Source organism: Gilbertella persicaria, assembly GCF_025201335.1.
Source record: "Gilbertella persicaria strain CBS 190.32 chromosome Unknown B0P05scaffold_57, whole genome shotgun sequence".
Lineage (NCBI taxonomy): Eukaryota > Fungi > Mucoromycota > Mucoromycetes > Mucorales > Choanephoraceae > Gilbertella > Gilbertella persicaria.
In genome coordinates this window covers 101,151-124,150 of record NW_026252018.1, presented here as the reverse complement: position 1 = coordinate 124,150, position 23,000 = coordinate 101,151, and the positions used below count along the sequence as shown (strand labels likewise).

General features: G+C 38.7%; 8 protein-coding genes across 8 annotated transcripts; 6 read left to right on the top strand and 2 right to left on the bottom strand.

Moving 5' to 3' along the window:
• Positions 1–1,145: 1,145 nt before the first annotated feature.
• On the top strand, positions 1,146–13,543 carry B0P05DRAFT_626831 (uncharacterized protein; the record flags this gene model as incomplete). Its single annotated transcript, XM_051583473.1, has 12 exons — positions 1,146–1,194; positions 1,244–1,401; positions 1,446–1,727; positions 1,773–1,967; positions 2,017–2,408; positions 2,472–7,928; positions 7,949–11,858; positions 11,906–12,214; positions 12,265–12,690; positions 12,738–12,830; positions 12,882–13,059; positions 13,107–13,543. The coding sequence occupies 12 exons, from the start codon at positions 1,146–1,148 to the stop codon at positions 13,538–13,540; spliced, it is 11,883 nt and encodes a 3,960-aa protein (XP_051430508.1).
• A 92-nt stretch (positions 13,544–13,635) lies between these two features.
• B0P05DRAFT_591391 (uncharacterized protein) lies at positions 13,636–13,930 on the bottom strand (the record flags this gene model as incomplete). The annotated part of the gene is made up of 2 exons (XM_051582904.1): positions 13,636–13,719; positions 13,760–13,930. 2 exons carry the CDS (start codon positions 13,928–13,930, stop codon positions 13,636–13,638), a joined length of 255 nt encoding a protein of 84 aa, XP_051430507.1.
• Positions 13,931–14,506: 576 nt separating this feature from the next.
• B0P05DRAFT_479193 (aldehyde dehydrogenase domain-containing protein) lies at positions 14,507–15,538 on the top strand (the record flags this gene model as incomplete). Its single annotated transcript, XM_051575058.1, has 1 exon — positions 14,507–15,538. The coding sequence occupies one exon, from the start codon at positions 14,507–14,509 to the stop codon at positions 15,536–15,538; it is 1,032 nt and encodes a 343-aa protein (XP_051430506.1).
• Positions 15,539–15,568: 30 nt separating this feature from the next.
• B0P05DRAFT_560430 (acyl-CoA dehydrogenase/oxidase) lies at positions 15,569–17,495 on the top strand. Its single transcript, XM_051580364.1, has 4 exons — positions 15,569–16,367; positions 16,413–16,603; positions 16,648–16,729; positions 16,789–17,495. Exons 1-4 carry the CDS (start codon positions 15,669–15,671, stop codon positions 17,098–17,100), a joined length of 1,284 nt encoding a protein of 427 aa, XP_051430505.1. The 5' UTR covers positions 15,569–15,668; the 3' UTR covers positions 17,101–17,495.
• Positions 17,496–17,581: 86 nt separating this feature from the next.
• On the bottom strand, positions 17,582–18,015 carry B0P05DRAFT_287114 (uncharacterized protein). The gene is made up of 2 exons (XM_051573445.1): positions 17,751–18,015; positions 17,582–17,693 (listed from the first exon to the last, which is right to left on the bottom strand). Exons 1-2 carry the CDS (start codon positions 17,970–17,972, stop codon positions 17,634–17,636), a joined length of 282 nt encoding a protein of 93 aa, XP_051430504.1. The 5' UTR covers positions 17,973–18,015; the 3' UTR covers positions 17,582–17,633.
• A 482-nt stretch (positions 18,016–18,497) lies between these two features.
• On the top strand, positions 18,498–20,238 carry B0P05DRAFT_581683 (uncharacterized protein; the record flags this gene model as incomplete). The annotated part of the gene is made up of 5 exons (XM_051582125.1): positions 18,498–18,607; positions 18,732–18,735; positions 18,796–19,435; positions 19,608–20,068; positions 20,191–20,238. 5 exons carry the CDS (start codon positions 18,498–18,500, stop codon positions 20,236–20,238), a joined length of 1,263 nt encoding a protein of 420 aa, XP_051430503.1.
• Positions 20,178–20,705, top strand: B0P05DRAFT_560414 (uncharacterized protein). Its single transcript, XM_051580363.1, has 2 exons — positions 20,178–20,390; positions 20,446–20,705. The coding sequence occupies exons 1-2, from the start codon at positions 20,229–20,231 to the stop codon at positions 20,572–20,574; spliced, it is 291 nt and encodes a 96-aa protein (XP_051430502.1). The 5' UTR covers positions 20,178–20,228; the 3' UTR covers positions 20,575–20,705.
• Positions 20,706–21,450: 745 nt separating this feature from the next.
• On the top strand, positions 21,451–22,886 carry B0P05DRAFT_575264 (uncharacterized protein; the record flags this gene model as incomplete). The annotated part of the gene is made up of 2 exons (XM_051581635.1): positions 21,451–22,144; positions 22,192–22,886. The coding sequence occupies 2 exons, from the start codon at positions 21,451–21,453 to the stop codon at positions 22,884–22,886; spliced, it is 1,389 nt and encodes a 462-aa protein (XP_051430501.1).
• Positions 22,887–23,000: the final 114 nt, after the last annotated feature.

The following is a 23,000-nucleotide window of genomic DNA, read 5'->3' as shown; positions in this document are numbered from 1 at the left end:
CTACACTGACCCGAAATAAAAATTAGCCCAATTTTTTATCATTCAAATTCGGCAACAGAAGTATCCTAATCCAAGAGCCTTTTAACATACCAAGATGATACTTAAACGCACTCAGTTCTTTGTGGATGATTTATTGAGATGTTTATTTCAAGATAATATAGCTTAACACTTGGTGATACAGCCTTTGGCGTTAATTGCAGCTTGGTATTGTATGGTCTTATTGTGTAGTAGTATGAATGTAATGGAAAGATAAGCGGTATTCAACTACCTCCTCGTATCTGTGTAAGTATTTCACATACACTACTTAATATCTATTACTAGTTTATTTCTCTTTTACCTTCCTTCTATTCTCTGCTCTTTCTTATAATCCAATGTATGTATCTCATGCTCTGCTTTATTTTTAGAATTGAATTCTTTCCACACGAATTTTTTTTTCAATAAGGTGTATAAGTAATCAAAGTAAGGCCCTTCCACCTTCTATAAGGTTCCGAGTTATTTTCTTTTTAATCAAAAGTCATTTGGCAATGTAATAAATCCATGTTAGCTATACTTCTAATTCCTTATATTCCTTTTTCTTTTTATGATTTGCTGTAATAATGATTGTTTATATTCTCAATGAAACAAATAAGGAAATATTGTGCCTAACTTGAGTGAATTCAGTTTGTAACCCTTTAATTGTTAAAGAGAATCCCAAATAAACTTACTTTCAAAAGACTGCTTAAAATCTAATAGAAAGTTGCATAGCTAATGCCTTGGATTCAATATTTGAAGAAAGAACTATAGGCGGTTTTATGCAAAGAATAAAACAAGCTGACTTACTGATTTAATCATCATCAGTCTATTGTTACCAATGCATAAATAACTCTCCTCCGGATCAACATCTAGTCACAATGTGCGGTTCGAAATCTTTTTTTCAAGAAGCAAAAAAAAAAGTGTAAATTGTATACCACGTCTTTCTTCTCTTTTTATCATTTTCGTATTCACTTGTCTCTTTAAGCAACTAGCGCAGTTCTTATTGTATATATAATATTCCCTCATCTCATATTTAATTTTGTCCTTGTTTTCTAGCTCTTGTTTTATGTGTTAATTTGACTTGTTTATACATACAGAGTAGCTCATAAAATAGAAAAAAAAATTCAATAAAAATGACCACTTTACAAGTCTACGCGCATAGACTGGGTGACTCCAACTTGGGTAAATAGTAACACTCACATATCTTATTGAGCTAACTCTCCTGTTGTAGCTACCAACCTAAAAGTCACCATCGCAAACGAGCTTAGAGATCAAGTAGAAGTCTTTCAGACAGCTGAATATCCTAAATTTCTGTCAACACTAATTCCTGTATTCCTTGACATTCTACGAAACGAGCAGCCTGTGTTCATTAGCAATGCACCAGAGCAAGTAAGTAAATATCCAATGATTCATATATGCTAACAATAGAATAGAAATTACGAAACATCATACTAGAGATAATATATCGACTGCCACAGACAGAGGCATTAAAAGAATACGTCCCAGAATTATGTAAAGCATTAATGATGATACTACGCGTAGAAAACGAAGACAATGCAGTTGTTTGTGTCAAAATAATTATTGATTTGCACAGATCATTTCGACAAGTATTAGAAGATCAAGTTCAACCCTTTTTGGACATTGTACAGGAAATATTTCAAAATATGGAACAGACAGTCAAAGATGCTTTTGACAATCCAGATCAGATTGCTACTGTAAGCAGAAAATCATTGAATTCATCATATATTAATACTATCTAGCCGTTGTCCGCAGCATCACCACGCCCAATGTCACCTGCTGCAGAAGCACCAGAAGTCCCAACAAAAGTGCTGGCAAAGAGCATGTTCAGTTTCAAAGTGCTTACAGAATGTCCAATTATTGTAGTGCTTCTATTCCAATCCTATAGACGTTCTGCAGCAGATAATATCATGAGGTTTATTCCTCTCATCTTTCAGGTATAGATAAATTGAATTTGATATGTCGATTTGCTTATCTGTTCTGTAGACACTCAGTTTACAAGCAAAGCCTCAAATGGAAGCAGCGAATGCAGCAGCAGCAAAAGGCGAAGTGTTTGTGGGTGTTAGTCCTGCTATTAAACAGAAGAGTCTTTATAACGAATTCATTGTTGCTCAAGTAAAGACGATGTCTTTTTTGGCTTACATTCTCAGAAGCTACACGACACTATTACGACCCTACCAAAATCAAATACCAGACTTTGTCTTGAGATTGCTGCGAGAATGTCCTGCTGAATCATCTGCCACACGCAAGGAATTGTTGGTTGCCACTCGTCATATTCTATCAACTGATTTTCGAACATCTTTTGTGCCGAAAATCGACTTGTTGTTAAATGAAAAGGTTTTAATAGGAACAGGCGTTACTGCACATGATACTTTAAGGTAAAAAAAAAAAAATGTCAAGCTGGTTATTCATTTTTTTTATGATAGACCTTTAGCTTACAGTATGCTTGCCGATCTTATTCACCATATTCGTGCAGAACTTTCAGCTTCACAACTTTCCCGCACCATTTATATCTACAGCTGTAATTTACACGATGCTACACTGGCTCCCAGCATTCAAACAATGTGTGGGAAGCTTTTGTTGAACTTAATTGATTGCATAATGAAGATTCCCGATAAATCAGAAGGACGAAATTTACTTATGCGTATACTAGACGCTTTTGCTAGTAAATTTGAAGCACTAAATATTCAATTCAGTTCCTATGTTAGACAGTACAAAAAGAAAAAGCAGACCACAGAAGAACCAGCCAAGGAAGAAACAATAAACGACTTTGATTTCGATCGTGCGCGATCTATTCACACAGCATCATTCATACCCGAAGCAGCACATGATGGCATTAAAGATGGTCGATTCTTGTTCAAGAACTTGGCTATTGGTCTTAAGCCATTGTTCATTGGCCTTCGTCATTGCAACCCACCACCACCTACTGGACAAGATGTCAACATGCAATTGTACGCCCAATTTGCTCGAGGCTTTTCTCAAGAGGATGTTCAGTTATTTGTGCGCTTGTTCAGAGAAGGACTGAAATGCTTTGAATATTACAATGTCGACAATTATGGTTCAGATGGTTCTTTGCCAGACTATGCAGCACCTGAGGAAGAACGCATGAAAGACAATTGGACAATTGGTTCTACAGAAACTTGTCTAAAACTCAACCCTCAACAGAACGGTGAAAAGGAAGTGTTGGATACGTTTCCCATTGTCTTTACTTTGCTTGATCCTGCCGTCTTTCAAGAGTTGTTTGCATCACAAATCGACTTTTTCTACGAACGCATGCTTATCAACACATCGCTCTTACATCTCTCCCAATACTTTTTGGTGAATGAAATTACTACACAGGGATTTGCAGGTATCCTGCTTCGATTCTTGGTAGACCGAATCGACCAATTAGGTGAGGATAGTCTTCACTATTCTGCTGTCATGCTTCATTTATTCCGCCTTACATTTATGGCTGTGAATTTGTTTCCTGACGCTAATGAAAGTATCCTCCAACCTTACTTGGCAAATCTAGTCATGTCATGCTTCAAACTTGCTGCAAAAGCAAAAGAACCCGCCAACTACTTCTTGTTGCTCAGAGCTTTGTTTAAAAGTATAGGCGGTGGTCGATTCGAATTGCTCTATAAAGAAGTGTCTCCATTGTTGCAAGTCATTTTGGAAAACTTGAACTCCTTACTATCACTTGCACACAAGACAGACATGCGTAACTTGTTTGTCGAATTGTGCTTAGCTGTACCTGTACGTCTTAGCACATTACTGCCTTACCTTCCTTATTTGATGCGTCCCTTGGTCATTGCTCTTCAAGCAGATCAAGATCTTGTATCTCAGGGTTTACGAACAATGGAATTGTGTAATGATAACCTAAATCCCGAGTTTTTGGATCATATTATGGCTCCTGTCATGTCAGAACTCATGGATGCTCTGTGGAAACATCTTAAGCCTTTACCTTACAATCAGCAGCACAGCCATGCTGCCATGCGTATCCTAGGTAAACTAGGTGGCCGAAACCGTCGAATGTTAAAGAGTCCACCAAAGCTTGGATTCAATGCTCGCATTGAAAACGGTGTTTCGGTTGAAGTTGTCTTTGATCCTAGTCCTACACCACATACACTTCCATTGGATAAATGCCTAGACATTGCAATTCATGCACTCGTCACACCTCAGACCGATATTGTTTACAAAAAACACGCATACAACTTTTTGAAGACACACTTGGTTCTTATGCTGGAATTAGACGAAGGTCCTGATGATTTAGCCGAGACGCTTTACAAAAGAGTAAAAAAACAGTTCATTGATCGTCCTGAAGATCCTACAAAGTCATCAAATACTTCTCTGTTAACACAAAACATGGGCCGTATCAATGTAGACGAAGATAATTCGGTCGTAGGCAATACCTTAAGCGAGACCGGTATGAAGCCCAAGCGATTAGCAGGCAATGGATACACAAAATATGTCTCTAAACGTATGGCCCAAGAAGAGGCTCTCAAGTCTATTTTAGTGTCTGTCATGACTGCATCTATTATTGATGAATTAAGTGAAGACGCATGGAGCTTCTTCCTTAATATCTGTCGCCATTTCACTTTGCTTCATATCGGCGAGGCAATCGAAGCTAAAGAAAATGGACGCAAGCCTTTGGCGAATATGATGGATGAACGTTTAGCTGTGCAGCATTTGAATACAACAATTTTGGTAGAAGCTATTGTAGAGATCATGTCTTCTTCACAAATCCAACTTCGTAAACGAGGTGAAGAAGCTTTGCATGCTTGCTATAATGTCGCAGCAACTATATTGGGATACAAAGAATACATTAACCAATTGCCCATTTTCCGTGTCTTTGCATCTCAATTCTGCTCCTGCTGTTACAAGCCAGAATGGTTCAAGAAGCGAGGTGGTTGCCTTGGTATCTCTATCATGAGTTCACAGCTTGATATGGGTACTAAATGGATGCGTGAGCATGAGCTTGACTTTATTCGCTCTCTTCTCTTTGTCCTCAAAGATGCATCACCTGAAATGGCCAATGTTAATACAGAAGAAGCCACTCAAACGCTTTCTCATGTACTCAAGGTCTGTAATGGCCCTGAAGATGGAGAATCCCCAGAGGCTCAACAAAAGTTCCAAAATTTGATTACTCTCTTGCTTAGTGAACTCTCTAATTCTAACAGTGCTGTTCGAGAGACAATTCAATCTTCCTTCCAACTTTTAGCTGATCTAACTGGCAATGAAGTCACTGAACTCTTGGCTCCGGTTCGCGAACGCTTAGTGGCGCCCATCTTTGCTAAACCCTTACGTGCATTGCCCTTTGCTATGCAAATTGGTCACATTGACGCCATTACGTATTGTTTGACATTGCGTCCTCCATTCTTGGAATTCAATGATGAACTAACTCGATTGTTGCACGAGGCACTTGCTTTGGCCGATGCTGAAGATCAAGCTCTGGTCAGTCGTAGTTCACAATACAAAAATACAACATCTTTGATGAATTTACGTATTGTCTGCATTAAGCTTTTATCAGCAGCACTTGCATGCTCTGATTTTAGTAGCCAGCGACAAACACACACTCGTGCTCGTATCATCCAAGTATTCTTTAAATCGCTTTACTCAAAATCAATTGAGGTTGTAGAAGCTGCTCATCGTGGGTTGAAACAAGTATTGGCACAGCAGCATAAGCTACCAAAAGAACTCTTGCAACAAGGTCTTCGCCCTATTTTGACAACACTATCTAATCATAAAACGTTAAGTGTTGCTGGTCTTGAAGGTTTAGCAAGGCTGTTGGAGTTATTGACAAACTATTTTAAGGTCGAAATCGGTAAAAAGCTGTTGGATCACTTGAAACAATGGGCTGAACCAAAGGTGCTTCAAGAAGCTGCTGGTAAACCACTCAGCGAAAATCACGAAATCAAGATCATTGTGGCTATCCTCAATATCTTCCACTTGCTTCCTGCTGCTGCTCATATATTCCTAGACGATTTGGTTACAGTTGTATTAGAAATGGAAGGTCATTTGCGTCGCTCAGTATCTAGTCCTTTCAGACCTAATTTGATCAAGTATCTCAACCGATACCCAGTAGAAACAGTTGCTTACTTTTACGAGAGACTGGACAATGTTCAATGTGCACAATTGTTTACCGACATCTTGAATACAGAATCTGCTGCTCGTTTACGAGAAGAAGTAGCCAATACTTCATCCGAATTAGTCGCCAAGACGTTCAAATCAGCCAAAGTCAAGACAGATGCACCTTCCTTCAACGCACTTTATTATCGTGGTGTCATGCTTGTTCATACTCTTGTAAACTACAATACTGAGTATCTTATCTCACATCGCGAGGTGTTAGATTGCTTGCTTGAATTATGGCGAAAACGTCAAGAAAAAGTGTTGTCTCAACAACAAAAAGAGGAAGAACAATATAGTCTAATGGCTACTCGAGAGCTGCTTTTGTTGGCCAAAATCTTTGTAGATTATCTGCAGAAGAACACGAATGAGATTGATGTTATTTTCGATTTGGTTGCTTTGTTCGCCCATGAATCTGTAGCTGACTTGTCCTTTTTACAACGTTTCTTTTTAGAAAGCATTGCTCTCAAGTCTTCAGCCAAACAAAAGCGATTGATTCTTGAAAAGTTCTTGACTATATTTACTGACAATACTGTGCCTTCTAATCTCAAGATGATGGCCTTACGTCAAGTGGTCAATCCATCTTTATTAGCAACATTTGTTCGCAAAGATGCTGACTTTGGAGAAATCTTGGATGCCAATATGATGGAGCGACTAGATGAAAAGATTTGGGCCAGTTTGATGATGGAGTCCTCAGAAGACAACCAATATATCGAAGACTCACTTCGTATTGAACTCCTGCAGATGACTGCCATGATTGTCCAATATGCACCTCATTTATTAGCTGATCGCCGCAAAGAAGTTATCAAATTTGGATGGAACTATCTTCGTCTTGAAGACGCTACAAGCAAGCAAGCAGCTTATGTGCTGATTGCACACTTTATTGCGGCTTATGATACACCTAGCAAGATCGCTATTCAAATCTATGCTGCTCTGCTACGTGCACACTCGTCTGAAGCCCGTGTATTGGTCAAACAAGGCCTCGATATCATTGCACCTGTGCTTCCAGTTCGTATTGCACCTCAAGAAAACGAGCGTATTCCAACCTGGGTTCGCCTAACGCGTAAGGTAGTTGTGGAAGACACTCACAGTATTTCTCAAATGGTCAATGTCTATCAATTGTTGATCCGTCATTCTGACCTTTTCTTTGAATATCGAGAACACTTTTTGCCTCAAATTGTCAACACACTTCCCAAGCTTGGCTTGCTTCAAAATGCTACACCAGAACACAAATTGCTGACAGTAGAATTAGCCGAACTTATCATCAATTGGGAAAAGAAGCGCATCGAGATACAAGAACAAGAATTCAATCAAGAAGCATCTTCTCCTGGTTCTCCCTCTAAGCGCAAGATGGATATCGATGAAAGCGAATCAAGTTCAGATATGGATACTGATACCAACCCTAACAAAAAGGCTCAGGTGCAAACATCATCTGGCGAAGTAAAGGCTGTACCCTCTTCGACTACATCTACAGGACACAAAGAGTATTCTCCTAGTCTTACTTTGCGTGAAAACGTTGTTGGTTATCTTGTTCGTCTTGCTTGTATGGTGTTTAGTCCAACAGACATGATTCAAAAGCGCCTTGTTCAAAGAACCATTGAATTAGTCAAGTCTTTCTTAAAGCCTGGGCTTTGGCCTGATGTTCATGTACGCTTTAGTCATTTGGAGCGTTCGCTCATTTTCAAAGAAGCTAATGAAATGATTGTCTCAAGTGTCTGTAGTGCTCTGGAGATCTTGAATGCAGATATTTCTCACCGTGAAACAAATTGGTTTATGACAAATATCGGTCAATTGTATCGCTACTTGAATCTAGTATTCGATGCGAGAACTCGCGCATTCAAACTGCATTGTATCCTGTGTTGGCTCATGTGATTGAAGCCGTCAACGAGAATAAGGTTAGCTTGATGGCTACTCCTCAGGCTGCTATTACGTCTTCAACTACTCCAACCGCTGCTAGTACACCTATGGCAACGCCTCCCACTGCAGCTGCGAGCCCTGCTACTGTTAATACACCTCTTGAAGCCTCGCCTGGCGAGCCTATGAATGAAGATACTTCTAATGCAACATCTTTAGAAGATGCAAACAATACAGAAATGACAAATGGTATCAAACAAGAACCAGAGATCCAGAAAGTAGAACAGCCTCCTGAAGTGGTTGCTTTTATGAATCTAATCGATACCACTATTCAAGAAGGATTAAGTAGTATGAGCAATATCTTTAGTGTTCTCAAGCTACTACAGGCTGCCAGTTCAAGCGACAGTGAATACTTGGATCCATACGTACCAGGCATCATCAAGATGCTTCAGTTACTGACTAAAGAGCATACTTTGCCCTCACATTCTGCTTCTAATATGCCTTATGATTCACAAGTCAACCTGTTGATCCTAGGCTTATCATTGCTTAAGAAGCGTATCGTTTATTTAGGTGACCAACGTCGATGGTTCTTGACTTGCTTGATTCAGCTAATTGAAAAGTCCCCCGATGTTACTCTTTTACGAAACATACTAGACATGTTAAGTGAATGGGTACTGGACAGAATAGAACCTATTCCTACTATTAAAGAAAAGGCTGGTTTACTTGGCAAGATGATGACAGTAGAAACGCGTCAAAACACAAAGCTGACAGAAGACTTTTTGAAGCTGGTGTTCAAGATTTATAATAACCCTGAATTTGCTCGCTCTGAATTGACAGTTCGTATGGAACATGCGTTCTTGTTGGGTACTCGTAATGAAAACCCTGAGATCAGAGCACAATTCATGTCTATCTTTGACAAGAATGTTGATCGACTCTTGCCTACGCGTCTCAACTACATTTTGGGAGTGCAAAACTGGGAACCATTGGCAAATCATTTTTGGCTACATCAAGCATTGGACCTATTAATTGGATCGGTCAAGATTGATACTCAAGTATCTGCTCCTTATACTTTGAAGGTGAAGCCTATTAGCATCTTTGGTAACCAAGCAAGCGACATTAATGAAATGGAGCTGGATATTCCTGATAATGTATCAGAAATCATCAAGCAGCATAGATCGTTTTTGAAGAACCTTCAAGGTATTGATGTGACGGAGACATTAGATGATATTCGTCAATTGCAATACTTGAGCGACGATGCTGCATTTAAGCTTTGGGTCGACCTGTTCCCTATGTGCTGGTTAGCTCTTTCAAATGCTGAGCGTCACGACATATCAAAGGCATTAACGATCTTGCTTTCAAAAGACTATCATAGTAAACAATCTGAACAAAGACCTAATGTGATTCAAGCTATTTTGACCGGTATCTCCAATACAAAACCAACCATACCAATCCCTTCTCATTTGATCAAGTATTTGGGCAAAACACAGAATTGCTGGCATACTGCTATTGAAATGCTTCAAAGACAAGCTATTACAGGTCGCTTAGTGGATATTTCACGAGAAGAGCAACTCAATCAGCAGCGTACACTGGATGCACTCGCTGAATTATATTCTTCTTTGAATGAAGACGATATGTTTTATGGTCTTTGGCGTCGTCGTAGTGTTTATTCTGAAACAAACATGACAGTTTCCTGTGAACAATGTGGCATGTGGCAACAAGCTCAACACATGTATGAAAACATTCAGATAAAGGCTCGTGGTGGTGTTTTGCCTCAAGCAGAATCTGAAAGTATGCTGTGGGAAGAGCATTGGATTATGTGCACTCAGAAGTTGCAACAATGGGACATCTTATCAGACCTAGCTAAGCATGACAATAATACAAGTTTATTACTCGAATGCGCATGGCGTTTGTCTGATTGGACTGCCGAACGTGAATTGTTGGAGCAATCCTTACACCAGACTATGGATTTGCCTTTACCACGTCAAAAAGTATTTGAAGGATTCTTATCTTTGATCAAATCTCAAACTAGTCAAGACAAATTACCTGAATTCACTCGCATTTGTGAAGAAGGTGTTCAACTTGCACTTCGAAAGTGGCATTCTTTACCTCCTGTAGTAACTCAAAGCCATTTGCCTTTACTGCAAACATTCCAGCAGTATTTGGAGCTATCAGAAGCTAGTCAAATATTTAAGAGTTTGTCTAGCACGAATGCTCAAAACCTGGATCAACGGTCAGCTGAATTACGTAGTATCCTCGGCACTTGGCGTGAACGTTTGCCTAACATGTGGGATGATATTAATATCTGGAGCGACCTTGTTGCATGGCGTCAACATATCTTTAGTGCCATTAACCGTACCTACTTGCCATTGATTCCTTTGCTTCAGCCTGCTCCTGGACAAAATAATGCAAGCAGCGGACATTCTTATGCTTATCGTGGCTACCATGAAACAGCTTGGATTATTAATCGATTCGCACATGTTGCTCGTAAGCACCAGCTTTATGATGTCTGTATTAATTACTTGACCAAAATCTACACACTTCCAAATATTGAAATTCAGGAAGCTTTCTTGAAACTTCGCGAACAAGCCAAATGTTACTATCAAAATGCTAGTGAATTGACTGCTGGTCTCGATGTCATCAACAACACGAATTTGATGTATTTCACACACCAACAAAAAGCAGAGTTTTTTACGCTGAAAGGTATGTTCTTGGCAAAGTTAAACCATAACAACGAAGCCAATGAGGCTTATGTCAACGCTGTTCAAATTGATATGACTTTACCTCGTGCCTGGGCTGAATGGGGCCGCTACAATGATCGCCGATTCAAGGAAAACCCTAAGGATTTATCATGGGCAAACAGTGCTGTTAGCTGCTATTTGCAAGCTTCTGGTCTGTACAAAAACGCTAAAGCTCGCAAACATCTCTTGCGCATCTTGTGGCTCTTGAGTTTGGATGATCAAAATGGTACTATTTCTCGAGCTGTTGAAAATTATAAGGGTGATTGGCCAGTCTGGTATTGGATCACGTTCATTCCTCAGCTGTTGACAGCTCTCCAACATCGTGAAGGTAGACATGCTCGTACTATTTTGATACGTATTGCCAAGCAGTTCCCACAAGCACTTCACTTCCAGTTAAGAACAGCTAAAGAAGATATGCTGAAACGTGCTAGTGTCTTACAGGCTAGTATGGCGGCTGAAGCAGCCCAGCAACAGAACACGACAATATCTTCATCAGAAGGCAATTCTACGAATGGTACTAATACCAATACGGCCGTTAATGCTACAGCAGCAGCAGCAGCCAATACTTCGCAAGATACAGAAGAAACTAAAGACGAGACAGCTAAACATAAGGAAGAAAATGCGGAGGAAAAGAAAGAAGACCCAATGGATACATCGGAAGATAGTGCAAGTAAGGAAAAATCAACTGAAGATGATGATCAAAAGAAAGAAAATGTTGCTGTCAAGGTAGAAGAAACAGCAGTAACAATTCCTCAACAGTCGAATGGTACGCCTGTTATTGCTGGTCAAACTTCACCTACAACAAGCACTGCAAGCGAAACCAAATCCGCTACAGGAACACCACAGCAACAGCAACAAGCATCTTTTCCTAATGTAACACCTGTTGCAGCAGTGCCTTCCAATGGAACGAGTGCTCAACAGCGTGGCCCATTACCTTCTCAAATCAACATTGCAACCACGGCTACTACTGCAAGTCCCCTAGATGAAATCATGTCTATGCTTAAGACAGGCTATCCATTATTAGCCTTGTCGATGGAGACAATGGTAGATCAAATTCAACTCAAATTCAAGCCTCAAGCTGACGAAGACATGTATCGATTGGTTGTTGCTTTGTATAATGAAGGCGCACAAGTAAGTCGTATAGATTGATTGTTTACTGTGTATTCATTTATGTATAGCAATTGTTGACACGATTGAGTAACCCCAACGATACTTTTCAATTGACACATGCTACTGTAGCTAACATTCACCGATTTGCAGACAGTCTTTATCCCGGACACATGAAGACCGCCTTTGTGAATGACTTTGCAAAGTCTAAACTGAATCTTGAAGAATATGTTGCTAAACTGAGATTATGGCGAGACAAGTTTGAAGCTATGTTGGATGCCCGTCCTCGTAAGCACAAGCTGGAAGCCTCTAGCCATTACCTTGTTGAATTCCAGCATCAAAAGTTTGATGATGTCGAGATTCCTGGTCAATACTTGATGGTAAGATAATCATTATATGCAAATTGTCCATTCATTTTTTCCCTTTTTAGCTCAAGGACAATGCAAATGACTTTTTGCGTATTGATCGGTTTTTACCAGAAGTAGAGATTATTCGTAGCTACGGAAATTGTTGTCGTCGTTTAACTATTCGCGGTAATGATGGTACGCTTCATCCTTTCTTGATTCAAAACCCTGTCGCACGTCAATTCCGTCGTGAAGAGAGATTGATGCAATTGTTCCGTATGTTGAATTATATCCTCGAAAGACGCAAAGAAAGTCGTATGCGTAATTTGCAATTCCATTTACCTGCTATTGTGCCTCTTGCTCCCAATGTTAGAATGGTGCAAGACGACCCCTCTTACACTTCTTTATATGATATCTATGAGGATCATTGTGATAGCGTACAAATGCACAAGGATGACCCCTTGGTTTATTTTGTAGAAAAGTTCAAAAACAATGTCAATACTCAAAAAGATGTAAGTTTTGTGTATGCATTTAAAACAAGCTGCTGATATGAATACAGGTTGTAAATCAAAAGACAGAGCTCTTGAATCTGCGTATGGAAATCAATGATTATATTTCAGCAAACATGGTTCCCTCAAATATTCTTAGCAAGGTAAAATGGTGCTATGTAGCTAAAAGAATGACTACTAATCATACTGAATAGTATTTGTTTAAAACGATGAGCTCATATACTGATTATTGGATGTTACGCAAACGTTTTACTGGACAATACGCTACAGCTACTCTGATGGCCTACATCTTCAGTGTTGGTCATCGTATGCCACACAAGATTATGATTTCCCGAAGTACAGGCAATGTTTGGATGACTGAACTCTTACCTGGTAAGTCTTGAGTGCGGATATGAATCGGGACTTATATGCAATGATAGGTTGGAATGCAGCAAACCCATTGTTTGGCAATGGTGAAGCTATTCCTTTTAGATTCACACCTAATATTCAAGAATTCATTACACCCATTGGCGTTGAAGGCTTGTTTACAAGTTGCTTGATGGCCACTGCACGCTGTTTAACAGAACCTGAATTTGAATTAGATCAATACCTCTGTCTTTTTGTGAGAGACGAACTTGCTACCTGGCATTTGGCTAATCATCGCTCAGTAACAGATGCTCAGTTTAGAGAAAGAATCAATACCAATGTACTTCAAGTCCAAACAAAAGCACAATTCTTGTCTTGTAAAGCTGATAGAGAAAAGACGCTGAACGCAGGAAAACCATTGAATCAAAATGTAATTGACTTGATCTCTCAAGCTAGTAATCCTCAAAAAATGGCACAAATGGAATGCACTTGGATGCCTTGGTTATAATTCAATAAAAAGTTCTTTTACAAAAATAATCATTTTTATTTTTTTGAATGAAAATTAGAATATTGAGTACAATGAAGCAGGAATCAGAAAACGAATTAGTTGTTCTTGGCAGATTGAGAGACATAGTTGTTCGTTTCTTCATGGCTCAAGATGTGAGTATCACCGAGAAGACCAGAGAGCTAGACTAAGTCAGTACAAATTGCATTAAACTACACTTACAAGACCACTATTGGCACCCTTGCTACCAACGCTACCAATAGATTGGTTGTTTTCCTTGTTGATGTGCTTGCTGTTATCTTCGTGGTTAGAGTTGTTGTCTCCATGACCACAAGGGGCAGCAGTAGCCAAAGCAGCAACAGAGAGGATAGCGAGAACAGTAAAGAACTTCATAATAGATAAGATGGTAATGAAGTCTTTTGTTGGTACTCATTCTGACAGGTATTTATACATTTACTGCTTCTCCTAATTCTGTAAAAAGGAGGGGGTCTCCTCTTTTTTTTTTTAATTACTAAACTTGATCTGCACGAGTAAATATATAAATAGTTTTTCCTCTTTCTTTGTCTAAAAATGTCGCGTCGATTATGGAAGCAATGGACTCCTTATATTCATGGGCAATTTGTCAAACCAAACCTCTCACCTCGAGAACTTATTAATCCTGTCAATGCATTACCCCTTGACAAAATATATGAAGCCTCTCTCACCCAAGTTCAAGAAGCTCTTGTGAGTGCAAAGGATGCCACCATCAGTTCAGAGTGGCAAACTGATCACAAGTTTAGACGAGATCGTCTACTTGCCTTGGCTCAAAAACTTGAGGAACATGAGCATGATATGGCAGAAATTGAGTCTGCTCAAACAGGAAAGCCCTTGGGAGACGCGCTTTATGAAGTAAACGATGTAATTGATTGTCTTCGGTATTATGCTGGTTACTGCGATAAGTTCTATGGCCAGTCACAGCAGTTTCACAACATGCATGCATTCACGACTCGAGAGCCTCTAGGCACAGTTTCATTAATCACCTCCTTTAATTATCCCCTTCTTCTAACAGGCTGGAAGTTAGGGCCAGCCTTGGCTGCTGGTAATTGTGCTATTGTAAAGCCAGCCCCACAGACACCTTTATCGTCACTAGCCTTGGCTGATTTAGCAACTGATATTTTACCTCCTGGTGTACTCAATGTCTTGCCTGGAGGGGTTGATGTGAGTCAAGCATTGATTGACCAGACAGACAAAACAAGTTTTACAGGTTCGACCAAAGTTGGGCAAGAAATCATGCGTCGTGCAGCGAACCGGTTGTTACCATTGACACTTGAATGTGGTGGCAAGAATGCAGCCATTGTATGCGAAGACGCTGACTTGGAGTCTGCCGTTGAACACATTGCTATGGGCGCATTTTCCAATGCAGGACAAAATTGCTGTGCTATCTCTCGAGTCTTGGTACAAAGATCGATTTATGATAAATTTCTTCAGCAACTCACAAACACAGTCGAGACCTCCTGGAGAGCAACAATAGATTCAAAGGAGTCAGAATTTCATTATCTTTATGGCCCCTTAATTGACAAACATCAATATTTACGAGTGAAAAAGTATATTGAGGGTAACCATCCACCTTTGATAGCAGGCAAAATTCGAGAACCCAACCAAGGCTATTTTATTCCACCTACTCTATTCGCTCATATTCCTGATGATTCTCCTTTAGCCGTGGAAGAAATTTTCGGTCCTGTTCTAAGTATACTCACTCCTTTTGATGACCTGAATGAAGCGGTTGAAAGAGTGAATCGGTCCGAATATGGACTTGCGGCGGGCGTATTTTCTCAAGATTTAAAAAAGGCACACTATGCAGCCAATAAGATCAAAGCTGGCTATGTTTGGGTCAATACATACAACATCATGCCTCCTTCTTTACCATTTGGAGGCAGAAACCTATCTGGAATAGGAAAAGATTTAGGTACATCAGCAATAGAAGCCTTTTCTTTTGAGAAAAGTATTATGATGGCCTTGTAAACTATTTGTCATACTCGACTAGCCGTGGGAACAATAAAGATCATACTCAAGCCATTTTTCTCACGATTTATTTTTTGTTTTGTTTTTTTCTGTTCCCCTTTCTCCTTTTTTTTTTCTTTGTTTGTAAGCAATGTTATCTAGAATCTCAAAGAGTGTGTTTAATGTAAGTAAATTTCCTACTCTTTTCTTTCTAATTGATTTAAAGAAATCTTCTATTCACCGACACTTGGCACAACGATCCGCTGGTTTCTCTACTTATAATCATGCAGTTGCCAACCTGACACCTCAACAAGAAGAGTTACGTGAAGCAGTCCATAACTGGGTCAATATTGAACTTGCTCCTCGAGCAGCTTCGATTGATAAGGAAAACGAATTCCCTATGGATATGTGGAAGAAGTTTGGTGAAATGGGTCTTTTGGGTGTCACTGCCCCTCAAGAATACGGTGGTCTTGGCTTAGGTTACTTTGAACATACACTTGTTATGGAAGAAATTTCCCGTGCTAGTGGTTCTGTCGCCTTGAGTTATGGTGCTCATTCTAACTTGTGTGTCAATCAAATTACACGTAATGGTAATAAGGCACAAAAAGAGAAATATTTGCCCAAGCTCATTTCAGGTGAGCATGTGGGTGCTTTGGCCATGTCTGAACCTGGTGCTGGTTCCGATGTAGTCAGCATGAAATTACGTGCTGAAAAGAAAGGGGATCGTTATGTATTGAATGGTAATAAGTTCTGGATCACAAATGGTCCTGATGCTGATGTTTTGGTGGTCTATGCCAAGACTGAACCTAATGCTGGGCCTAAGGGTATTACTGCTTTTTTGATTGAAAAGGTAAGTGTGATACGAGAACAATACAGGCTGATATATTCTATACAGGATTTTAAGGGCTTCTCTCGAGGACCTAAGTTTGACAAGTTGGGTATGCGTGGTTCAAACACATGTGAATTGATTTTTGAAGACTGCGAAGTCCCTGCTGAAAATGTGTTGGGAGAAGTAAACAAAGGTGTTTATGTTCTCATGAGTGGTTTAGACCTTGAACGTCTTGTTCTTTCTGGTGGTCCTTTGGGGTAATTAACATTGTACCTGACAAAGTAGCTTATGATAGTAATAGGTTAATGCAAGCTGCTTTAGATGTAACCATTCCTTATGTCCATGAACGTAAACAATTCGGTTTTCCTATTGGTGAATTCCAGGTAAACAAACAAACGCCAGTGAATAATGAATACTGAAACACTTTTCCTCCCAAATATAGCTTATACAAGGCAAATTAGCTGATATGTATACAAAAATGAATGCATCGCGTGCCTATGTTTATGCCGTTGGTAAAGCTTGCGATCAAGGCAATATCAGTAACAAGGATTGTGCAGGCGCAATTTTGTACTCAGCAGAAAGAGCAACAGAAGTAGCACTTGATGCTATCCAATGTCTTGGCGGTAATGGCTACACTATGGAATACCCCACTGGCCGAATCTTGCGTGATGCTAAATTATACGAAATTGGCGCTGGAACAAGCGAGATTAGAAGAATGTTGATTGGTCGAGAATTTAACAAGCTTTTCAAATAAATGCATCTTTTGCCTATACGTTATTGCTAGAAAATAAATTATTGTATTTTGAAAGAAACCAATATCGTAATTTTTTTTAGAAGAATGGGTTTTGTTTGCAGCACATCCTATTGTCACATAATCATAGACGTATGTTACTTCAGCTAAAGTAAAGTGGAACTCCAGCTTGCATTCGTCATCGGTGAGTAGATCAAAATTGATCCGCATGCGGTCAACTCTCCTGTTTCTGAGCATATCAGATTGATCCTCATTAAGTGCAACAACAGAAGTACCAAGAAGAAAAGATATTCCGCTTTGTTCTTGCAGCAAAAGTACAAAATGTATTGTGGAAGTTTTCCAAAAGATTTATAGACTTGAAATAAATTCTTTTCTTAGCTATATGAAATATCTTTGACATCACTGAAACGTGTATGAAATGGCGAAAAAGACAACTATTTATATCTTTTATGTTTGATAAGCAAACTTTTTTTAATTTGGTCTGATATGGCGGACCTGTCGTAACATATGTACGAGATTCACTAGCATGACATGTATTATTTGATTTTGTTGGTAGACCAACAATTCCCCAAAAAGCATTGTTCCTTCAATTCATTCTATTTAATGTCTAAAAGTGAGCAAGAAAAAATATGAGAAAAATCTTTTCTACTCACGTGTAAGCAAACCAGAAGCTCGAATACTCTAATCATATCAGTTCTTTGTGCCCAAGTTGTAGGAATACTAGCACTTCTTAACTCAACGATCTGGAAGCAATCCGAGTGAGAGTCCAAGGTAGTCTTCATGAGAGTCAACTTGCTTTTAATGCATTGAATGCCATAGACAGCTAAATTAAGAACGGAAGAGTGTTTGCAATCTTGTTTTCGACGCAACAACATGGATTAGCAGAAAACCAAACAAGACAACCGACAATAAAGCGAGGTAAAGTGTTTTGCTGATAAAAAAACTGTCAAGAAAGCTTACATTTTTTACAAGGCGTCAAGCGTAAAGATACGTTTGAAGAGAAGAAACTCAAAAAGGACGCAAAAATTGCGCGTAGTTCTCTACCATCTACGCAAGGTGTGATATGTAAATCATTTGGCGAGAGAGGACATGCTTCCGCAAGTAAAAAATGCCAGAACTACAATTTCAATTTATCAGAATTAATTCAGCACAGTCTGGGCTCTTCAAATGAAAGATATTCAGTGTCAATTCCCTTGAGGTCATTCATACGAACGCCTGATGATAATGCTTTTAATGTGATTCTAGAAAAAATACAAGGCCTGTCTCTGTTCCTGAGGGAAGTTATCTTCAAAGCCCAATTATTTGTGAATTATTACATTTTAAAACACCCACAAGGCTTGAGCAATGAATTTTTTCAGCAAAACTTTTGGTATTCTGTGTGTCGTCTAATCAATGGAAATATGGAGATTGGCGAATTTGCTCAAAAATATTCTTATCATATCCCTCATCTGCACGAAACATGGGATGAGTTGAATGATTCTGGTAAAAATTCAAGACATAAAAAACTATGGTCAAGTTTTATCGACTGCCTGTGAAACAATCGCAACATGTTACAATAATTATTATATTGAAAACGTTGAAAATATAATATCCAACTATTTCATATATAAGCCGCGCACTTCTTTTGACGTAAGTCATGTAGGATCAAGCCCAAGCCTAACTTTTTTTGCCAACGGAACTAATAATACTCATTAATAGAACTTAAAGATGCCAGAAGTGAAGTACATTGTGTACAATCACGTAATGGAAACATTATTTTCCTCTGGTCCGACAACTATTACCGCTGAAAACATAGCAAGCTCGTTAAATGAGCAAATGAAAGCAAGGGTTTGTCTGTCCCTAAACCCTTTAATGTTACAAATAAGAAACAGATTATCTGCTACCTCCTTAATCAGGGATGTATTGAACAAAGCTCCCTTTGACATACTACCGGCTTTGAGGTATATACTTGAGAACTACGAGTCAACAATTGCCAAAAATCAGCAATCACAAATAGAAGTGGCCCAGCAAGAGCAACAATCCGTAGAAGCAGTAGTGCCATTAATCCAGCAAAGGAGAAGACCAAAGAAGAAAAAGAAGAAGGAGCCAAAACAGCGTAATTCATCAACAGAGAACAACAACAGCAAGAACGAATTGCAACCACCAAAATTTCAACCACCAAGGCTATTCAGTTTATTTCCTAATCCAGGTTTTAAATGGCGTTTTATAAAAGTAGATGACCAAAACATAGCTGGTATTTTTGGAAGAGGTAGTCCAAAAAAACCTGAAGAGACGGTGTTTAACTTTACTCAAAGATGCTTCTATGATAATTTTGATTTTAAAATAATTGATACAGGCAGTTCACTCACAATGATCTTACATATACAGCTTTGAAGATTTACAACAATTACCACAAAGAAAAGAAAAAATGTTCTTAAACAGTATCTACACAGATGGATATACATGTAGGGTCTCATTCTGCAGGAAGGTTCATTCCATATCACCCAACGATAAAGTATCCCTGAAGGTAGATGATTTCACTAGTGAAGAGGTTGATCGTTACTTTCATCCTTGCACTGTCGATCCAAATAGGTCTGATGTCTTTGTATCCTATCATGGTAAAAATGACTTGAGGCGTTTGTCGACTGCCGAGTATTACAACATGAATGGCACTGTCAACCGACAAAAACTAGAGCAAGATAGAAAGAAAAGGTTGAATATAGAGCAGATTGAAACCCACTTTCCCTCACCCAAAACTGCAAAACTCCAACATTATACAGAATATGTTATGTATGCTCTTCAACATTTTCGAGCGTTAGTAAATTTTTACGGCTTTAACACTGCTAAAATCAAATGGTGCAACTACAAAGGCTCTCAACAAGCAATCGAAAATGCAGTCAACATTCTCATTAATGGCACAAAAAAATATATAACAAAAGAAAAAGAAAGAACACCAAAAAGAATAAGCGGAAGAGACGCAAGACATCAAGCAGTTATCAATACGGTCATCATGATAATTATTCACCAAATACAGGGGGAATGAGGTCAAGGTATAGCACATATTTCTTATATTCTTCTCCTTAAAGCAATATTCTTAATAATTTGAATGAAGAGCACATAAGGAAAAGTTTGAAGAAGGTGATCAAAGTAAAATGCCATTGATTGTTTTTGGAGATGATTTGAAAAACAAGTCGTATGTCAAGTTTAAAGGTTTACGTTATGGCGTCATTGAAAAGTTGTACAGACAGTTAAGAATTCGTGAAAAACGCGAAGAGTTGTTACTTCTGGATATAGACGAGTATAAGAATTCCAAGGTATGTAATGTTTACTTGGTCATAATTTGAATATTGACACTTCTGTATCATAAAGACTTGCAACTCGTGCCTTGAAAATAAATTGGAGCATATTACGCAAGGAAGTGGTATCGAAAAACGGAAGATTCATCAAGTATTAGTTTGCAAAAACTGTAATATTTTTTTTTTTGGAATCGAGACGTAATGGCTTCGAAGAATATGTTCACAATAGCTCAATCTATTTGGAACGGCCAAGGATGTCCTACCATGCTCACCCGACAAAGCGCCATCTCGAATGTGGTGCCTGAGCTTTAAGTAGCAAAGGCTTAAGGATTCTACAGGCAAGAGGTCTTCTCAAAAATAAATCTTTCCATTTTTTAACTCTTATCAATAGGTAAATAAATCAATTTTGATTCGTATGAAAGATACTAACATTGTCGTCCCATTTTCATTTTCGCTTCCGTGTCCCGTTTTCACATCTCTGTCCCAAATTCCTATTGGCGTCCCATTTTTGCAACTCTGTCCCAATTTAATTTGGAAATGACCATTTTTTTTTTTATTGGCCCAACCTAGTTTCGTCGACTGTAAGAGCGGCTCTTGAAGTAGATGTTTTCATTTCTACTCTTGCCACATGTACCAGATTTTTTGCCGTCGAAATTGGCACCAAAAACGACTTTAATAGTCTCCATGCTTCAAGGACGTCTGATGCTCAAATCAATCCATTTTAAATAAATAAAACTATCTCACTTTGGAAGCTTAACCGTCTATCATCACAATTGAAGTATATTATGCGAGAAATGTTTAAAGTATTTCATTAGTAAACACACAATTCTTGAAGCAGTCTGAAAACATACGATACTGACTTTTTTAAAAGTGCGATAAGAGTTTCTGGTACCTTCTCCATATAAATATATCTCTGTTGTCCGTACCAATCAAGTTAAGGCAAAACATATGTCTTTTTCCGCACACGTATTATATCATGTGACTTGATTTTAGACGATATGAAAAGTTGCTGATTAAACAACATCCTTTTTTTGCATTTCTTTCTTTTTCCTCCTTACTTTTTATATATATATATAATATGAACTTTGAAGACATTGTAGATATGGAATGGGTAGACACCACTACTCCCTCTGCTGCTACTGCTGCTGCTGAAGATTTTAATAGTAGTGATTATTATTTTAATCATCACACAGATTTCTTGCTTGAACAACCTATCACGCCACCTCAACAAACAGCCATTTTGGAACCTGAGATAAAGATAGAACCTCTTACTAGTATGCCTACCATTGAACAAATCAAGCAGCTTATTGAAATCGCGAAACGCCAACTTGCTTTACGCGAACAACAACAAAATCAACAACAACAACAACAACAACAAACAGACCAAGTCTTGTTCCAAACTTTGCCCACGACAGAAATTCAAACTGCTGCGCCCTCCAGCATTTTTGCTCCTCCCACAATAAATGCCGGAACAACTCCTTCTATGCCTGTGCTCTCTCCAAGCACTATTACATCTACTGATATGACATTGATGCCACCTATGAATTCTGCTTTTGAAACTTTACAGGATGTTTCGCCTTCTTTATCAAAGGTGGCGGATGATAAAACAACTGCGGTCAGAAGAAGTTCGCTTGCTTCTATGCCGGAAGAATCTATCTCATTGGAAGCCTATGCTGAAGCAGATGGTATTGACCTCAAGAAGCTTACACCAAAAGAGCGTCGTCAACTGCGCAATAAAATATCTGCTAGAAACTTTAGAGTCAGAAGAAAAGGTAAAGCTATAAAAAAAACAACCAATCAAACTAAACTCTGTCCTTAGAATATATTTCCACTTTGGAAGGACAAGTAAATGAACACAAAAAAGCAGCTGAAGCACTAAAAGAGAAGCTGATGCAAGCAGAAGACGAAAACAAAAAACTTTGCAAAGAGATGGACTCTTTAAAAAGACAAAACCAAATTTTGCAACAACAATTATCACAAAAGAACAACGCCAATCCTTCATCGCCCCGTATACCCAAGCCCAACTTGAACAAAGATATCAGCATCTTAGGTACAAAAGCAACAGATTCCTACCGCCAACAAGATAACTGTATACTTGTCTCTAATGCTGTCATGCCTGCCTGGGACTATCAAGCTATTCTCAGTAACAAAATTGAAAAACCCAAAGAAACTCCAGACTTGATGAGACATCTTGCTGGTCAATTTCTATTATCGGTTGTACAACTTGCAAACAGCATGCCTTGTGAAACCAATCGAAATGATATTAACTTGCCACCCCTTTTGCCTGAGGATCGTGATTTCGCTTCATCAGACGAAAAGAAAACTCCAGTTACACTCTCATCTTCATTGTCATCATACCTTCCTGCATCTTCTTCATACTCATCATATTCATCATTATCATCTTGTTCTTATATGGAAGAACTGTATGATACATTGATCCAGTCAGCATTGATCAATAGTTCAAATTCTGATAGATCTTTTTGGTGGTGGGATAATCAATCTCAAGCTTTGTAAATTTCTTTATATTAAATTTTGCTGCAAAAATAAAAAACAAAACACAATGCGGTTCTCCAATAGTCTTAAAAGGTCATATTGACTCTTTGTACAACATGACCTCATTTTATTCTC